The 19,800-nt window shown below is 38.9% G+C and overlaps 2 protein-coding genes across 3 annotated transcripts in view; one reads left to right on the top strand and one right to left on the bottom strand.

Annotated features, from left to right (window-relative positions):
- The window catches only part of LOC124270011 (glutamate-rich protein 3-like), a 47,040-nt gene extending 46,189 nt beyond the window's left edge, over positions 1-851 (bottom strand). For both annotated transcript variants that reach the window (XM_046705036.1, XM_046705035.1), the window contains exon 1: positions 664-851. In XM_046705036.1, the coding sequence (XP_046560992.1) occupies positions 664-683 (20 nt within the window). In that variant the 5' untranslated portion in view covers positions 684-851. The remainder of the gene's footprint in view (positions 1-663) is intronic.
- A 7,281-nt stretch (positions 852-8,132) lies between these two features.
- On the top strand, positions 8,133-19,445 carry LOC124270010 (very-long-chain (3R)-3-hydroxyacyl-CoA dehydratase 2-like). Its single transcript, XM_046705034.1, has 7 exons — positions 8,133-8,301; positions 9,614-9,728; positions 10,646-10,753; positions 12,125-12,246; positions 13,806-13,845; positions 14,629-14,767; positions 15,729-19,445. The coding sequence occupies exons 1-7, from the start codon at positions 8,207-8,209 to the stop codon at positions 15,800-15,802; spliced, it is 693 nt and encodes a 230-aa protein (XP_046560990.1). The 5' UTR covers positions 8,133-8,206; the 3' UTR covers positions 15,803-19,445.
- The last annotated feature ends 355 nt before the right edge of the window (positions 19,446-19,800 follow it).

Raw genomic sequence — 19,800 nt, 5'->3', positions numbered from 1 at the left:
AAAGCTGATTTAAAAAAATGAATATTCTATATACATTTGTAATTATCTACAATTATGTTATCTTTTAACTTTGAAAATGCAGCTATGTACATTCATTGTGAGTCATTGTATAACATGGATTGTTTTAGGCTTTCCTCCCATATTCTATAGCTGACACAGTGAATTAGCTTACATGTTTCCAGTAGCTTTAAACCAATACCACATGCTCAGCAGAAAAGGAAAACAAAATAAATGTTTATTTTCCCTACTAACTTATATACGATATGTGATATATTATGTAACGGTAAACATTGCTATTTGTATGGGAAAATTATCACTGGTTTTGGTATGGTAAACTGAAGACTTAATCCTGTCGTTTTACAGCAAAATGTCCCACTGTTTGACTTGTCTAGGCAAATCATAACATTAGATCAACCTGCCATCGAAGTAGGTCGTGTGGTCTAAGTTTGATTAAATCATGAAGCATTTGTTTCCTTATGTCAGTTTGAGATTATTGTCATATGTTATTTAAATTCCGTTATTTTACTTGTCGGCGAGGGTTTCTAACAACGGGTGGTATTGTTGATTACCCACCGCCATTGTACCGCTACATTCCGCCGTCGTAGATTTCTCAGCGGTGGAGGACGGAGAAATTGCTACCTACTCAACGTTTTGATGTCTTACCTTGTATCAACGTGGCTCATCTTGGGCCGTTTTGTGATCTGGTGATGAAATAAAGAAACAAAACTGAAATATAGGCACTTAGATTCTGTCACCTACATGGTATCCATCTTGAACATAAAATCACCCTTATCCATAAAATATTCAGAGCAATCAATGAGGTTTGTCTAGAACCATAACACCTGCGTTGTCCGGGAGAATCACGTGACCAAGCTTTGTCGTCAACAACAAGCAGTAAAACTGGGTGCCCGTATATCTCGTGTCAGCGAATATGGGCGGATATTACGAGTACGCAACCGTGCAAAAAGTATAGTTCGGACAGGTGCGTGTCAGATATTCAATGCACTGAACATGCGCTGTACTCGAGTATATGGCGCTAATAGAAAATTAATTGCGTCAACGTGGCTAGGTACATTTGAAAGAGTTATTCATATCGGTATAAATATGTGTCATATGCTACACTTGTGGCAAAACTGCACAGTCCTGAGAGGGTCGTGATAAATAGAAACGGCTATGTATAAATTTAACAGTTAACAAACGAACAGAATTTTAGATGATTTATCAACACAGGCAATGTTATATTGTAAATTGCCTGAAAGTTTCAGTCAGTTTGTAAATTGCCGGATTCATTCAGTCACTTTGTAAATTACCTGAAAGTATGCAAACATCACCAGTGAAACTATTGAACTTTACAAGTCTCTCTGCATCGATCGAGTGTCACAAGAAACGTAAGCGTTCAACACCTAAAGGTGCAGTGGTTAGGCCTATATACTATCCAAGGACTATGGATCTCGTGGACAAGTAAACTTGGATGACATGCAGTCCATTGGCGGATCCAAGATGTGTGTTGTTGTGTGTTTTTTTGTTTTGTTTTTTGTGTTGTGTTGTGGGGAGTGGGAGAGGGCGTTTGGACACACACACACACACACACACACACACACACACTTGAAAATGACTAAAGACCACATTGAAGTTAAAATTTTGCATTGGCGGATGTTCTAAGAGTGGCAAGCAGTGTGCAACCAACAGATGCAGGTGCTTTAATGTGTAAGTAAATATAGTAGAGGGGAAGCACTATCAGTTGCATCAACATGTATTTATTTTCTTCCATATAAGTTCAGTTATGATTAAAACCATTCGTGAAGATACTTGTTAGAATTAGTCTTCAGCAACCCGTGCTTGTCGTAAGAGGCGACTAACGGGATCGGGTGATCAGGCTTGTTGACTTGGTTGACACATGTTATCCCATCCCAGTTGCGTAGATCGATGCTGATGCTGTTGTATGATCACAAAATGGAGTAGACGGGGTATGATTCGTCCAATCTGGACAGTGACTGTCCAGATTGGACGAATCAGTCAGTTTGTAAATTGCCGGATTCATTCTAGTCACTTTGTAAACCTCTATGCAAACATCAATCTGGACAGTACCTGTGACAATGAGTGAATTTTCCGTTACATCAATTTCGTAATCACAAAGTTTCTGTGACATAAGACCAATGCATGGAAATTGATATGTACGCTTTTATCGCTGATAAAACAGCACATGCTTTATGACGAAAGGGGATAAACACTAATCGGAACACATTGTATTATTTTTACACTTCTTTATGGGGTCATTTGTCACAATATACCGATTATTTATCAAAAAGGATTAATTTCGTGACAATTAATGGTTTTACATGATTATCAGTCGCTTTCTGAACATCATAATATTTACTTGTTACTGATGGAAACCTATTGTAAGTAAATGTGAATTCAACTCTCTTGTAATATTGATTTTGTAGGCATACAGGCCATTTACCGTACCTTACCCTTCCCTTGATGATGCTAAAATCACAAAGACTCTGTGACATATCGCAAAGTTTCCGTCGCAAAAATCACAAAGACTCCACTCTCACTGTGACCAAGTTCCCTACCAGTGCGTACATGGCCATGATTATTATTCTGTCAATTATATCAGGGGTGGGTACAGCCTTTTGAGAAAAGGGGAAGCATAGTTTTCACCCGTTTTCACGAGTATTTCAATGGTCACACACCTGGATCCGCCTATACTGTATGTACATCACACGTTTGGGGCGGTGGGGTAGCCTAGTGGTTAAACCGCTTGCTCGTCACGCCGATTCCCCACATGTGTACATTTCTGGTGCCCCCCGCCGTGATATTGCTGGAATATTGCTAAAAGCGGCGTCAAACTAAACTCACTCACATCACACATTTATGTTGCCACGTCATAAATGAAATACTGCTCAAAGCGGCCCTTGCTCAATGATTTACTCTGAAATAACACAAGACAAACCTCAAGTCGATTTTGAACCAGACAAACCAGTGTTTAATAAACGAACAATTATGTCTATAGTCCATTCATTTAGTATGACACGCACAGCATATATCACCCAAGGTTTCTTTTATTCAACACAGGGAGATTGACTTGCTAGTTCTATACTGGCTAATCTGGTCTATAGGCACACGTTAGCATGTTTTGAAACTATCATAATATAGTACAACCAGAAATTATTGAGAATTTATAGGTTGTAATTTTTTTTTTTTCACTCATTACTCACGTATTAAATGTGAATATTAGCAGAACATAACTCCAGATTCAAAAACAGGTGAACAGTTAGTATTTTGCCAAGTCACCATGGGCAGCAATGCAGGCTTCAATGCGGCGAGGCATACTACTGATCAAAGAAGTTAGAAAGTCGTGGTCCATGCTGTCCCAATATCGGACCACCTCTTCTTTCATTTCAGCAAAATTTGTCAGATTTTTCTTATTGACACTTTCTTTCATAAGTCCCCAAACATTTTCTATTGGATTTAGGTCAGGGCTATAGCCTGGCCAATCTAATAATGTCATATTTTGGGTCCGAAACCAGGCCTGTGAATGCTTTGAACGATGTTTTGGGTCGTTGTCCTGCTGGAAAATCCAAACATATCCATAAAACACGTGAGCAGATGGAAGTAAATGTCCCTCGAGAATATCTGTGAACCGCTCACTGTTCATATTCCCTTCAAATACACACAGGGGCGTTGCCCCTAACACAGATATGCCACCCCACACGTTAAATTTCGGACTGTACTTTGGGTGCGGATACAATGGTTTTTCAGTTTGTTTGGTCCAGAATTTCAGTGTATTAGGAAACAGCCACACAGAACTTTCATCTGAGAAAATCACATTAACCCAATTAAAATTTCTATGCTGTAAGCACCAGTTCAACCTTCGCTCCTTTTGTTCAGGATTCATGATCGCTGGTGGAATGCCTCGACTTTTCTGCCAACCCATTGCAGCTCAGTTCTAATTGTCTCCTTACAGACAGCCACAGTTCCTCTATCAATCATATCCAGCCTTAAGTTTTCTAAACTCCTTCGTTTGTTTTTAGAAACAAGAATACCAAGCCGCCTCCTGTCACCGACAGTCAATTTCTGGGCCTACCTGCGCCTCCCTGGTGCTCAATGCCATATCCATTTGCAATATTTTTCAAAACACGATAAACAGTGGACAAAGGGATGTCTGTTCTACTTGAAATCACTTTAGCTGATCTGATGTCCTTGTTATAATACCCTAAAATCAACTTCCTCTTCTCTAAATCATCCATGCTGAGGATCACTGAAAATGTCGTCTGCTAGCAAGTAAACAAAGGGGGATAACTCTTCATAAACTAATGAAAAGGATGAGCGGAGTTGTCTCTCTTGAATGAAACCAAGCACTTCATAGCTGGTCAAGGTTGTTTATACTAGAAATCCAATAAAACATATTCCCAAAATTGTCAATATTTTCTGGTCATACTGTATATAGTCCGCTTTTTGTGCAGCTATTCTTTTTGTATTATTTTGATTGTATAATATCCATAGTTGCTGGGGCAGATATATATGCTTTTAGCCTTGAACAGAGTTCATTTGTATCGTTAGTGAATAACATCATGCATACATAGTTACACACTCATCTGGTTGAAATATTAATTGATTAATTAAAGGATTTGCTGACCAAGCTGGCATAGTGAGGAAACCAAGATCAGGATTAGTGCTGGTGTACTGTAAAATACTACACGTATATATAAAATACATGGTGAAATGCGTGGACGTGACTCCTAGTGACATTCCTTGCAGTGTATGTCTGACCGCAGGTTGGAGGATATTCTAATACCCTCCATGTGATTTATTTATGTGGCTGAAGCCTATTCCACGCCTAGAGCACGGTATATTATGAAGCATGTACAAGCCCAGGGTGTCTGAATGATGTTTTAACCTAACTTCGTAATTTCTCTAAGCAGTGTTTGTTATGATGCCAATTGCTCGTGTCCCCCGCCGTTATATCGACTCTATATTGATAATATCGTTGTAGAAACGAACCCAACCACTCACTAATCGATAAAAACAACAAATTAAGAAAGGGCAGTTAACTCTTTCATTCAATATTCGTATACACACGTCGAAAAATTTTTTGATTTGTTAAATACACAGCGATTTAGGAGCAGAGTGTTCTCCAGTATTGCAGTGTCTTACACAGAAGTTCCAGTCAAACCTTTTATTCCCGTGAAGGCCACTGGTCCATATACAGAAAATCTGCACGTGTACAATAGCGCATGGCCTTTTACATAATTTACATTTAATTAGACCAGTAGGTATAAAATTGTATCTCATTTGATAACGTTGAGGTAGCTTTTCTCAGTAACCTCACTCGAGCTAGTCACGTGAGTGAGTTATGTTTTACGCTGCTTTTAGCAATATTCCAACAATATCACGGCCGGGGACACCAGAAATGGGCTTCACACATTGTGCCCATGTGGGGAATCGAACCCGGATCTTCGGCGTGACGAACCTAACCACTTGTCTACCCCACCACCCCACTAGTCACGTGATGTTGTGAAACATTGTCATCTTAAAGATGAGAATACATGGTTTGAGAGGTAAATAAACGCTCACAAATGTAATACAGATCAATCCCACATATGTTTTATCTTAGGAAACTAAAATGCTAACCGTGCAGTGCATCAAGAGGTAACTATTGCGGTTGTTTCGTATATTGTAAAATCATCGTCTGGATGCATGAAATAAGGTTATCAGTAAGTAATAGGACCGATATTGTCAATAGCGGCCGGACATTGTACTGAAGCCTTTACCTGCCTCCACGTGTTGGCTATAGGTCTGTCGGGTATAAGAAAGTATACTCCCCTGTTTAATGGTGGTAAAACACGAAACAAACGAGTCACTGTTAATCAGTGGAGATGAATTTTATACAGGAAGTGTTTTTGTCGGATCCAGATTTTAAGTCCATGTAGACTTACCTTTGCCTCCCAGTTTATATATAAGTACTGCCTGTCGCTACATCCATGCATTACAAGTTACAATGTAGTGGAGAATTATGTATCTAATGTGTTGAATTCAGTAAGTTCAGTAGCATTCTTATTAAGATAAGACATTTGTTATCGCTAATCAAAGATCTTAGGACATCCCATTACGGTTCTTGAAGTCTGACACACTTTTCATCGGACACATCAGAGCCTCGCTTACCTGATCATGAGTGGGTAAGTATAATTGTACGCCGCTTTTAGCAATATTCCAGCAATATCAGGGCGGGGGACACAAGAAATGGGCTTCACACATTGTACCCATGTGGGGAATCAAACTCGGGTCTTCGGCGTGACGGGCGAACGCTTTAACCACCAGACTACCCCACCGCCCCTCCAGTGATAAGTGTGTGTAATGTTTGACATTCCTAATTTGAACACATCGTAATGTACACATTGCTACACTATATACCGCCCCCACCGCCCTGTTGTTCAGAAAGTGACAGTCTACGTGGTTCCTGTAACCTTGAAAGGGTTTAACAAGGGGTATTCAGAACGATAGCGAGAAGCTGTAAGTTCATTATTGGTCGGTCAAACTTCACGAAAGGTTGTTCTGACGTGACCGCTAATGGGGTGTCCCCAGATCTTTGTGCACGGGTAGTGGATTGTACGATCTGATCGCAGGTTGGTCAAAGTAGCCTACGCGAAAGTTTTTTCTGCACAAAGTGCACCGGTAGCGGATGGTTTTAATGGGGGAATTTCAGCTGGAAATTAGTTTTAGAAATTAATTGGAACATCACGCGGAACAATAATAGACACAAATGTTCACTGATGGTGCAGCTGAAGTTAGGACAATATCGTTATTTCAGGACAGATGCAATACGCTAGCAACATATATCAATAATTAACAAGAGAACATTGTAAAATTCACTGCTCATATACAAAATTAATAACTGTTCATTTCATGTGACAATGAATGCGAAGTGCCAATTATATGAAACGGTACATTAAACAGACACATTTGCCTTAGTTCACACACTGATGTTATTTTCCTGCCCTGCCATATGAAGTGAAGCCGAAAGCTCAGATAACTCACTTTTATAACGTGGACTGGCTGACTGAGTTTAGTTTTACGCCGCTTTTAGCAATATTCCAGCAATATCACGGCGGGGGACACCAGAAATGGGCTTCACACATTGTACCCATGTGGGGAATCGAACCCGGGTCTTCGGCGTGACGAGCCAACGTTTTAACCACTAGGCTACCCCACCGCCCTTTATAACGTGGATCGATATATTTATTTGACATCATGAAATGTCTACGACCAACGACAGTCGAACCCCATTTATCCGGACATTTTTGTTACACGCGGAAATCGTCCGGATAGCGAGGATAGTCCGGTTAACTGGGTCAAACAAGCAAAACGTATTGACGATGTCTATTGAAAATGTATTCATGTATGTACATGTATATCAATTTCGTTATTACTCCAAATCATTTTACACTTAGCGCTTCTTAACCAACGTTCGTACATTTAACGTGTATAATATTCATAATTGCATCAGAAATTTACGTGCTTCCCTGTTATCATTTTTTTTTGTAAAAACACAATTCCCCAAAAGGTATGCCCACACTTTATTACCCATATTACATAACCAGTGTCATATCATATGTGCCACTTTGCCTAGCAACCATTGTTTCTGTATTTCGTCGTCTGTGACATCATTAAACAATTGAACGTGACGTCAATGAAAAGGGTCGTCACACTTGCTTACCGTGTTTTACTGCACAAGGGGCGGTGGGGTAGCCTAATGGTTAAAGCGTTGGCTCGTCACGCCGAAGACCCGGGTTCGAATCCCCACATGGGCACAATGTGTGAAGCCCATTTCTGGTGTCCCCCGCCGTGATGTTGCTGGAATATTGCTAAAAGCGGCGTAAAACCAAACTCAGTCAGTCAGTTACTGCACAAACGTATGGATAATAAAGAAATTATTACACTCGATAAGCGCGCATCTTAAGCAAACATTGCTATTGGATTATGTTTGTATTGTCTTTGATAACGATTAACTAAAAGTGCATAAATGTGTAAGTGAAAACATGCTTATGAATATTTCCAACTCTGAGTACCAGCTGGGCAACAGTGAGTTGTAGCGGCTCGCCGACGGGGCAAGTTGATTGGTTGGTGATCTCCATAACTCCCAACAGCGATAATCTAGGTCACAGAACTTGGTAATGCTCCGTAGGTGGATGTCGTGACAGAAATGGCAGCTGAATCGAGTAAACGCGGAGAACAGAAGGGGGAGTCTGCGTTGGTGAAAACATATCTAGTTGCTTACAATGTCTCTCAGATGCTCGGGTAAATATGATGTTTGTTTGTATCTGGTAGGCCCATGCAACTAGACTTTGGATAGCGATGCAGGAGGCGTGTTGTCCAGATTTCGATCACACCGGCTTTGCACCTGTTACAACTTACGTAATGAAACGAAACATATATTTTAATGACGAAAATATTCATGAGAATAGAAATCATATTTCATGAAATCATATGCTAGGGGAGTACTAGAGATGTATTGTTTAAGATTATAAAGGACTTACCTTCACTGTTTGAACTTCACTGTAAATCATTAATTTTCACACTAGTCATTATAAAAACAAATGGAGAAATCAAATAATATCTTTGAAATTCATATGAGCAATCTTTGCCTTCTGTGCCTTCTGTGCGTCAAATATTGCCTTGGTTAGGGCAACATAATTCCTAGTTGATATAAATGTACCCGTATTCCAGCCAAGGCCTACATGAAGCACACCTTGGTATAATGCAAAGTCTTCTAGTTATATGCTGGACTACATAATCCCAATCTTAACCCATCATATAATACAAATACAGCTAATATGAACAGCAAACCCTATAGACTAACGCTTAGTTTCTCAGTGAGTGAGTTTCGTTTTACGTCGCTTTTAGCAATATTCCAGCAATATCACGGCGGGGTACACCAGAAATGTGCATTGTATCCATGTGGAGAATCAAACCCAGGCCTTCAGCTTGATAAGCAAATGCATCAACCACTGGGCTACCCCACCGGCCCAATTAGTCCAGTGTGCGAAATTTGTGCTGGTACTGTGGTCCCAGGCTAGTAAAAATTCATCAGGACCACTAAATGATAAGTTTGCAGTGGTCCTGGTGGCCAGTGAATTTTGTATTGATACTTAAGTAAACTTAGGAATGTTATTTTGGACCAGTGAAGTGCAGACAGGACCACTAATTATTGTCCACTCACTGGTCCTGTGGTCTAATGGGAAATTTTGAAAGGTTTCTTTCCCTGTTAGTCTCTGAAGATATATATAATTTTGACACTAACAAATAATCCATTTAAGTTGAAAAGGAGCCCCAGTGAGATTGGAGATTCAGACCTGAGGAAATCTAGACTTGCTTCTTTAAGGGCTTTAGTGTTGCAGAAGGGGGTGGGACAGAAGGGAAAATATTGCATTTCAGGGACTGTGACACAAACTACTTACCCTAATGAATGCTCGGTTATAATCATGATTATGACAGTACATTATAATATGTGTTTCTAAGCCGCTGTAAATACTCATTGCCTTTAGGCAAACCTGATTCTTATGCATGGATCTAGCTGGCACACCTTTACCATTATCTGTTAATGTTCCAGGTGGTTGATACTGTTTGTGATTGCTGTATCTCAGACGGTGTCCGGGAATGTGCATGGACTGTACAGGGCAGTGGAACCAATTCTGAAGATCTTTCAGACAGCTGCATTTTTAGAGGTAAGATTGAAGTCAGATTGGTTGTTTTGTTGGAAACCTTAAATGCTATTGAGCACACTTTTCTTGATCAAGTATAGACATGATTTAGAAAATGCATAGAATGTGCATTTTAAGATATGTTGTTTGCCATATTTTCTGTAATAAGTGCACTTGGTAATTGATAAGGCGGTTGAGATACATTTGACAAAAGAGCAAGCAAAATTGATTGTCACATTAAGCATAGAGAAGTACCTTAGTTCATACATCGATCAGACTAAAACTTGTTCCATACATTATTTTTTGGGGTGTTTGTTGTTTAATGCTGCACTCAGTACTCCTCAATATCCCAACAATATAACACCAGTCTGTACATAATATCGGTCATGCGTCTGGACCAGACAATCAGTTGAGGCCAAATAAAAAAAATGTTGTGCTTCTGATTACACCCCTTTAAAATTTAGGGTAGGTAGGTAGGATTTTTCTTTACATTTTTCTTAAGAAGTAAAGTACAAACTAATAACAAATTTATCAATGTATAATTGTTTATTCAATCAAGCTTGCGGTCATCATGTCGACTTTCTTTATCAGAATGACCGATGTCCGTCGGTGCCGAGAAAAAACAATGGTATCTGAAAGCTTATTTTATTCATACCACTTAAAAATATAGGGTCAGTCAAAATTCAAGGGTTAGTCGGGTAATCAGAACCACAACATTGTTTTGGGGGCCTGATCGACATGAGCATTGATCTACGCAGTTTGGATAACATGCAATCATCCAAGCGAGTGAGTCGGACCATCCAATCTCAGTGGTCATCTCTTACGCCTCTTATGACAAGCAAGGGTTTTGGAAGACTAATTCTAACCTCATATTCTACACTGCTGCACTATCTGTACAAATCTGTGTATTATATAACTCCCTCACTCACTTTTCTTTGCAGGTCCTGCATTGTGCAGTTGGCTTTGTGAAGTCCAATGTTACACTGACAGGCTTCCAGGTGTATTCCAGAGTCTTCTTGCTGTGGGGGGTCATCCATTCTTTTCCAGCAGTACGTACTTCACTCTGTATCTCATTTGTGTTCGTCAGTTTGAATGTACCAATGATATTTGAGGGAATTTGTTTTAAGAGAAATTGAATAGACTTTACTTTATTCATTGGTGTCATGAAACATGCATTAGGTTTGAATGTTGTTACTAAGTAAAAAATGAAATCATTGGTAGTTGAGTATTCCTTACACAAATAATTGCAAACATGTAACATGCTATCTTGAATCAGTGCTACCATCTCAGTACAAATGTCACTTTCAGAAAAATGACTAGCCACAGTTTCAGCAAAACAGGTACAATTTCAGTATAAATGTCACCATTTCATTACAAATTTTACGATTTCAGGAGAAAATGTCACAGCTTCAGTACAGATATTACAAATATTACAATCTCAGCACAAGTGTCACAGTTTCATTACAAATATTACACTCTCAGTACATGTGTTACAGTTTCAGTACAAATATTACACTCTCAGTACATATGTCACAGTTTTCAGTACAATTACAATCTGAGTACAAGTGTTACAGTACAAATATTACAATCTCAGTACAAGTGTCACAGTTTCAGTACAAATATTACAATCTCAGTACAAGTGTTACAGTTTCAGTACAAATATTACAATCTCAGTACAAGTGTTTCAGTTTCAGTACAAATATTACAATCTCAGTACAAGTGTTTCAGTTTCAGTACAAATATTACAATCTCAGTACAAGTGTTTCAGTTTCAGTACAAATAGTGTTCAGTACAAGTGTTTCAGTACAAATATTACAGTCTCAGTACAAGTGTTTCAGTTTCAGTACAAATATTACAATCTCAGTACAAGTGTTACAGTACAAATATTACAATCTGAACACAAGTGTTTCAGTTTCATTACAAATATTACAATCTCAGTACAAGTGTTACAGTACGATTATTACAATCTGAACACAAGTGTTTCAGTTTCATTACAAATATTACAATCTCTGTACAAGTGTTACAGTATGAATATTACAATCTCAGTACAAATGTTACAGTTTCAGTACAAATAATACAATCTGAATACAAGTGTTTCAGTTTCATTACAAATATTACAATCTCAGTACAAGTGTTACAGTTTCAGCACCAATAGTTTCACTGACTGACTGAGTTTAGTTTTACGCCGCTTTTAGCAATATTCCAGCAATATCACGGCGGGGGACACCAGAAATGGGCTTAACACATTGTGCCCATGTGGGGAATCGAACCCGGGTCTTCGGCGTGACGAGCCAATGTTTTAACCACTAGGCTACCCCACCGCCCACCAATAGTTTCAGTGCACTTACAAATGTCAAGTCACAGTTTCAGTATGACTGCTACAAGTTCAAATATTGCACCGTTGAGTGTTTGTCTTCCAGACTCAGAATGGCCATGGGGTTGCAGCTCTCCTATTTGCCTGGTCCATCACAGAGATTATTCGCTATGGATACTATTTCTTCAGCTTATTGGGGCAGGTGCCCTATTTCCTGGTGTGGTGCAGGTAAGTGAAATATATGTTCAGCTGCATACACAGCTTTGCTGTACACCGGAGGGAGTGGCCAGTTCCTGTGTAGTCTCCAAAAAGTTATACAACATTACGATCAACCACTCACTACCATCCTCACCCTTGACAAGTGACTTAGCTCAAAGGTGCTCTCTTGACTCAGCTGGGAATGGGTCTATGATATGCAAGGTAGATGTAAAAGCCATAGCATAGGTTGTATACTCCCCAGATAGTAGAGAAAGATAATGGGTCTATGATATGCAAGGTAGATGTAAAAACCCATAGCGTAGGTTGTATACTCCCCAGGGAGTAGAGAAAGATAGCAATCATGTTTTGGCATACAAATCAAGACAGGCCACATCCAACTATTTCTCAAACATCAACAGAGTTGTTTCCCCTGGTAGTTCCTTGACTGACAGTGTGAACATCAACTATTTCTCAAACTTCAACAGAGTTGTTTCCTTTGACAGGTGAACATTATTTCTCAAACTTCAACAGAGTTGTCTCCCCTGGTAGTTATCTTGACTGACAGAGTAAACATCAACTTTTTCTCAAACTTCAACAGAGTTGTCTCCCCTGGTAGTTACTTGACTGACAGTGTGAACATCAACTATTTCTCAATCTTCAGCAGGGGCGATGGGGTAGCCTAGTGGTTAAAGCATGTGCTCGTCACACTGAAGGCCCGGGTTCGATTCCCCACATGGGTACAATGTGTGAAGCCCATTTCTGGTGTCCCCCGCCGTGATATTGCTGGAATATTGCTAAAAACGATGTAAAACCCAACTCACTCACTCAGTCAATCAATTATCGTATTTATGCCCATTTTATTAACATAAATCTAAAGCACTGCAATTTTCTATGCATCTCTTAGCCATGCCAGGCACTTATAACTGCGGACTTGAATCCAGTTCCAAAATGTTTTTAGGCTTGTCAGCAGCATACCTGTACTTGTAGATTTCTCCAATGTGAAATTGCTTAGACATCACTTCAGGCTTTCCAGCCATGTCAAGCTGACACGACGTGAGATTACTGAAATGCTGTTTACAGCAGTGTTGACCCTACTCATGTCTCGGGCAGTGGGGTAGCCTAGTAGTTAAACTGTTCTCTCTTCATGCCGAAGACCCAGGTTCAATTCCCCACTTGGGTACAATGTGTGAAGGCTATTTCTGGTGTCCCCCACAGTGATATTGCTGGAATATTGCTAAAAGTGACGTAAACCTAAAGTCACTACTCATTTCTCACTGTGGTAAATATCCTGGACTCGTTAATTAGTATTGCTTCAATTTGAGCTAATTTGAAAGAATGGTAAAGAAGTAGCCTTTGAGTCAGGGTAGAGTGATGGTCACTTACAGGAAGCGGCATTAGAGATGGTGAGTTTACTTCTGAGGGTGTTTATCCTAATGGAGGTATTGTACATTGGATTATGGAAGCTGTTCAGTGTATATTCAAAGGACATTATCATCAGGAATTCAGATTGATAAGTCAGTAACTGATTAATTGGAGCGCCATTGCTGTGGACTATGTATGTTTTATACACTGCTTTGTTGTGCTTTCAGATACACCTTCTTCATCGTGCTGTATCCGATAGGAGTCACTGTAAGTTTATGTCAAGCACAACACATTGAAGTACTCATAGAAATGAGAGAAAAATGTCTTTTTACCCTTTATCATGTTAAATAAGTCAAAGGCATAGGAATTTTGGCACCAAGATTCTTCCACTCCTCTGTAAGAAAATTTTGAGTTCCTGTAGATTTGCCTGTTTTGGGGATTTTTTGTTTGATTGTCCAAAGTTGATCCTTAGCAAACTTTCAGTGTTACATAAGTAAGCTATGTTAACCCATTCAAGTTCTTCAGACTTCTTGTTTAGTTTAGTTGAGTTGAAGTTTTACATCGCATCGGCATTGTATCAGTCATATAGTGATGTAACCAAGTTGTTGACTCAAGATGATTCCCTGTGAAGATCCGGGGTAGACTTGGTCTTAGCAACCCTTGTCGTAATGACTTGGTTGATGCATGTCCTTGTATCCCAACAGCGTAGATTGATGCTCATGCTGTTGATCACTGGATTGTCTGGTCCAGACTTGATTATTTACAGACCGCCACCTATATATACCTGCAATATTGCTGAGTGTGGCGTAAAACTAAACTCACTGCTTCCCCTTCACTATATTTACTTACACAGTAAATACATATTGATGGAAACGATGTTCCTCGATGCTCATGATGTCAATCACTGTATTATCTGGTGGAGACTAGATTATTTACATATTGCTGTCATATAGCTGGAACATTGTTATATGTGCAGCGTTAAACACCAAACAGACAAATCACTCGAAAAGAGACTTGTATGCTCACTGTATGTCCTGATGTGTTGTGCAGGGAGAGCTGATGACCATCTGGACAGCACTGCCATATGCAGAGAAACTAAAGCTGTATAGTTTCGAGTTGCCAAATACACTCAACATGTCCTTCAGCTACTACTACTACCTCTGGTTCATCATCTTCGCCTACATCCCAGGTAATATGACTACAGCAGAGTCTATACCCACTGTGCAGATTTTCTTTACTATCGTAATGATCGAGAAATGGAGATTACTGACTTGTTTTGTTAACGTCCAAGGTAGGTGATGACCATATGTGGCCCATTGGAAATGTCAAACATTAAAATATTTTATTAGGTTTAAACATTACCTGACAATAAAACATGAGGCTACAAGCCAGTTTCTTGTACTTTCTTATTGGTTGGAGAAGATCAGAGTTAATTGGGTATAAAAAAAAAATATACGTCTCTAAGGGAGGGTCATAAAAAATAATAAGAACAATGGCCATTTGTAAAGCGCCTGTTTCCACACACTTGTGCATGCTCAAAGCACTAACACATTATTACACCAAATAACCCAAGCTGCCTGTTAGGCGCTAGAAGGTTAGAGTCACATGACTTATCCCACCAGGTACCCATTTTCTGCTGGATGAATTGAGGCAATTTTGACAAACTCACTTGCCTAAGGTGAGACCACATGTATCACATGTGCTTCGTTGTGGAGCAGGACTGAAGTCCTAGGAACTCTCAGGAGTCAAGTTGCCAATAATACACATATTTGAGGAGTGGCTTGAAAATATGTACTCAGAAGTGAGGAGGGTCATCCTAAGATATGACAACAATTAAGGGGAGGTCATAATGGACGTTAGTGCATCCAAAACCTCTGACAGCTTAGCTTAACATGTTCATTTAGTGCTAAGTATGCTTCATTTGAATTGGGTTCCCAATTGCCCAGATCGATGTTCATGATGTTGATCACTGGATTGTCTGGTCCAGACTCGATTATTTACAGACCGCCGCCATATAGCTTGAATATTGCTGAGTGCGGCGTAAAACTAAACTCACTCACTCACTCATTTGAATTGAACAAAATCTAGTTCTTATTCAAAGTTTGGGTGCATACGGGTCCTTATCATACCCTCTTCCATTCTCCTTACAGTGTTTCCACAGCTGTACATGCACATGTTGACACAGAGGAAGAAGATTCTGGGGCGTCGACCCAAGACCGACTAGGTCCAGGTGTATCCACGATCTCATTTCATTATTCTTTTTACTCCGATACAGCAATAAAGATTTCTACATTTATGATACAAATGAGAAAAATATTCAAACAAGTATATCTGATCTCTATATATCAAAATTCCAAGTTGATTGGTCAGTTCCATAATGTAAATAATAAAGGCCATGCCATTATGTTGGTGTGGATACTTAATGCCTAAGGACTATTTGTGCTCTGTGTGGGTTTGCTTTTGTTGAGCTCTTAATTCCAGGGTGTAGAGATATAAAGACGAATCATTGTAGAAAGCTGATATCTGATTGGCATCTACATCTGATATCCCTCGGCAGGCTTTATTTGATGGGGGTCAAAGTTCCCGCAGGATAACCTGTGACAGCATCCTCATATCTTCAAGCAAAGACGTTTCTTATCAGAGTAACATTGGGTATCTTAATGAGATCGGATGTGGCTGCTTATAGGAGGAGAGGGACACACAGGAGAGGGACAAGAGAAAGTAGTTGTCGGGAGAGGTATACCAATATCAGGCATTTATCTAGGAATCAATATAAGTTAGGGAATCTGGTAAAATCCCTATCTTTTTGATTTGAGATATGTGTTAACGTTGCATTCAATGTAAAATTAAGTAATCAAGCATCAAGTAAAACGTTATTGTACTAACATTTGACAAGGGTGCAAATATCACAAAAATACAGAAAAGAGAAAGTTTTAATTCAAATTTAGGAACTTTTACACACATTTTTGTAGAATTGGGACTGAAAACCAACCTCATAGAACACCTAGAGTAATTCCTGAATATTCTTTTATATTTGTGCAGTCAGTTAAGATGTGATTCCATACAAACAATTTCAAATTTGTTTTTAATGAAATGAAGTTTTGCAGACATTCCAATTAATATTTCTTTGTCATCACATTCATCAAAATGGTCGTGCATACTGTATTCTATATTTTGTTTACTGTGTACATGATAAGAATGCATCTCTTGCCCTGAACTATGAATAATTTTGATGACACAAAAGGAATTGTCATTTCAAAACAAGGAACAAAACCAATCAAGGCCTGTGTCTGTGGCGTGTGGATTATTTGTGTTTACAGTTTGTATGTCTATGTTGCCTTATAAACATAATCCTGTTTCTCAAAACTTATTTTAAAAACTGACCAGGTAGGAAGGATTTTCTTTTAAACTTCATTCAGTCAATGGCTACTAATCTATGAAAGTAGACTTGATTCTAATGTGCCATGTAATTTTTGGGGCACCTTCCATACATTTCAAAATATGAAGACATTGATGCAATACACAAGTGTCCTTGTCTCGGTTGTCCTGTAAATGTCACGACACAAAATCACAATCTAATCCTAAAATTAAATTTTGGGTTAAAACATTTCTCCGTAACAGTGCATAATGATATGCTTAAAAATAGAGTACAAATTTAGAACAGGAAAGGCCATGAGAAACAGGTTTATCCCAACAGTCCTAACTAGGTACGTATTATATTTATCTTGCCTCCATGACAAAAAGTTGAGATCTGATTAGTTCACGTGATCTTGATAAAATACTCGATATCCCACTTGGGAGGGAAAGAGATGTTTGAAGCGGAGAACAATTCAGTAATGTGCTGCCATGAAGGAAACAGGCAGCATAGGGGTTCCTGAGCAAGAGAACAATCTTCTTTATATCAGAACCTAGTTCTTGCTGCTTTGACCTTTTGTACTTGTGCAGGAGGATAACTCCTAATGCCCACTACAAAGGGAACAGTTGCATGCTGCTTAAGAGTCATAAGAAAGTAAGATGCTTTATGGATAACAACTTCTTTATTACATATGATGCGATGTTTCAGTATAGATTCTTATACCGTTGTCAAGCAAGAGTGAAGTACTGCAGCACAGAATGGACTTATGAGTCTGTGAAAGTCACATGACACAGCACAACTTAACCGCATCTCAACATGTATTTTTATCAATTTTCAACTTGTTTTATTTCTTTTCATAAAAACAGATTAAGACATGTTGGCAAGATAAGTTCCTTGCAGCAGTATTACTCAATAACCATGAGCCTGACACAAGTGGTAAAAGAACTAATGAGTCATGCATATTACCACATGTACCTGTAGTGATACCGTGACAATCTATGAGCAAAATATCCCCTAAATATGATCGCAAAACTCATATTTGTAATTGATAACTATGGCTGTGTCTGATCTCATTTATGCATTTCAGTGTGGAGTTGGTTGTGTATCATTATTTATGTGTAATCATTAGTACCAAAGTTGATATATCCAAAAAGGTCCATCTCTCATAAACCGTCTTTGAAAATATCTGACTAGTGTACTCAGATGAGTCCATATTTCTAATCAAAATAGTCAGGTCTTCCAACCAATCAGAAATCTCATCTGATATTGCGCTTTAGAAATCAAAGAGAAAGAGCTTCTGTGTTATATTGTAAACTACTAATTCTAATATACAGTGGGGAAAAAAGAATATCTAATGAAAAAATGTAAAAGTGTAAAATGTTTCAAGTCACATCATTCAACTTTGGGGAGACAGTCGGGTATTCTAGTGGTTAAAGTGTTCGCTCATTACGCCGTAAAACCAGGTTTTATTCCCCACATATGTACAATGTGTGAAGCCCATTTCCGATGTGCCCTATTGTGAAATTGCTGGAATAGTGAACAGTGTATGAAATAAGGCCCGTCCGACAGCCCGAGACGGGCTAGATTTCTGCCGGACAGTCTAATTTTAAAGCTAGCCAGTCCGATGAACCGGTGAAAAAAAATATTCAGATAATGTGTCCACTGGCACTGTCTATTTAGTATTTAAGAAGGATTGGTTAAATCTCTTCTGGGCTGGTAAGTTTTTGAAGTTACCAGCCCAGATGTCTGGCTAGGTTTTTGGCTTATTTCATACACTGAATATTGTTAAAAGCTGGGTAACATCTTACTCACTCAATCTAATTTGGAGAATGGTAGTTTTTCATGTTGGTTTATGTGGAATGGCTTGGAACATTGCAAGAGTTGCAATGACATGTATTTATTACCTGAATTTAATAATTCATAATATCACATAATCATGCACATAATTAGTTTTAGATATATCTAGGCTTCTATTGAATTATATCCCAGGTCTTCTCTTGCATAGCTCCTTGGCATCGCTTACCTCCATGAAGTCCAGTTTGGACTCAAGTGCCACCAGATACATTAACACTTTCGTGTTCAGTGAAGGAGGTTGTTACACCTAGTTATAAGATCAAAGTTTGGGATATTGATGATTATGCCATTCAAAGCAAATTTAACTTGTCACACTTACGGTAAAGAGTTTAGCATCTGACCATTGGGTAGCAGACATGGATAGGTCAATTAGAAAGAAACCTTTGTTTATGAATGGTACAGTTGATGGTGCAAGACTAATCTTTTAGTGAACAAACAATCTAGAATAGGCCATAACTATGTGTGTTAATTGGATTTGCTTTGATCAAATATGAAATATGTGTGCCTAGTATCTTGTTACTATGATTTGTTTTTGGTATAATAGTGCACAACCTGTGGAGTTAACCAAAGTGGGGTAGTATAAGATAACAATGTTGTACAATATTCTGTTGTAACTACTTTGTTAATATTTTTGCAATAAAAACAATTTTGTTCTTGATGTCTTATTTTTTGCCTCAGATATTTATGAAGAAGACTCAGATGACAAATGTAATGCCTGCTACAACCACATAGCCAGGATATTCATTGATCTGCTTATTGCATTAAGTGTGTAGTTGATGTTCAGACTGTCAGTCCAGTAAGTATCAGGGGATACAACTCTCATGAAGCTTGCCTGAATTAGTACGTTGATCATGTCCTGAGACATAGTTGATGTTCACACTGTCAGTCTGGTAACTACCAGGGGAGACAACTACCTTGCGTGACAACTCTGTTGGTGCTTGGCTGTATTAGCATGTCAATCATATCCTGATGTGTAGTTCATGTTCACACTGTCAAGCAAATAACTACCAGGG

The sequence above is a fragment of the Haliotis rubra genome, unplaced genomic scaffold (genome assembly GCF_003918875.1).
Source record: "Haliotis rubra isolate DU_JTF1 unplaced genomic scaffold, ASM391887v1 Scf149, whole genome shotgun sequence".
NCBI lineage: Eukaryota > Metazoa > Mollusca > Gastropoda > Lepetellida > Haliotidae > Haliotis > Haliotis rubra.
The sequence above is the reverse complement of the archived record's forward strand: the minus strand, read 5'-3'. Positions and strand labels throughout refer to the sequence as shown.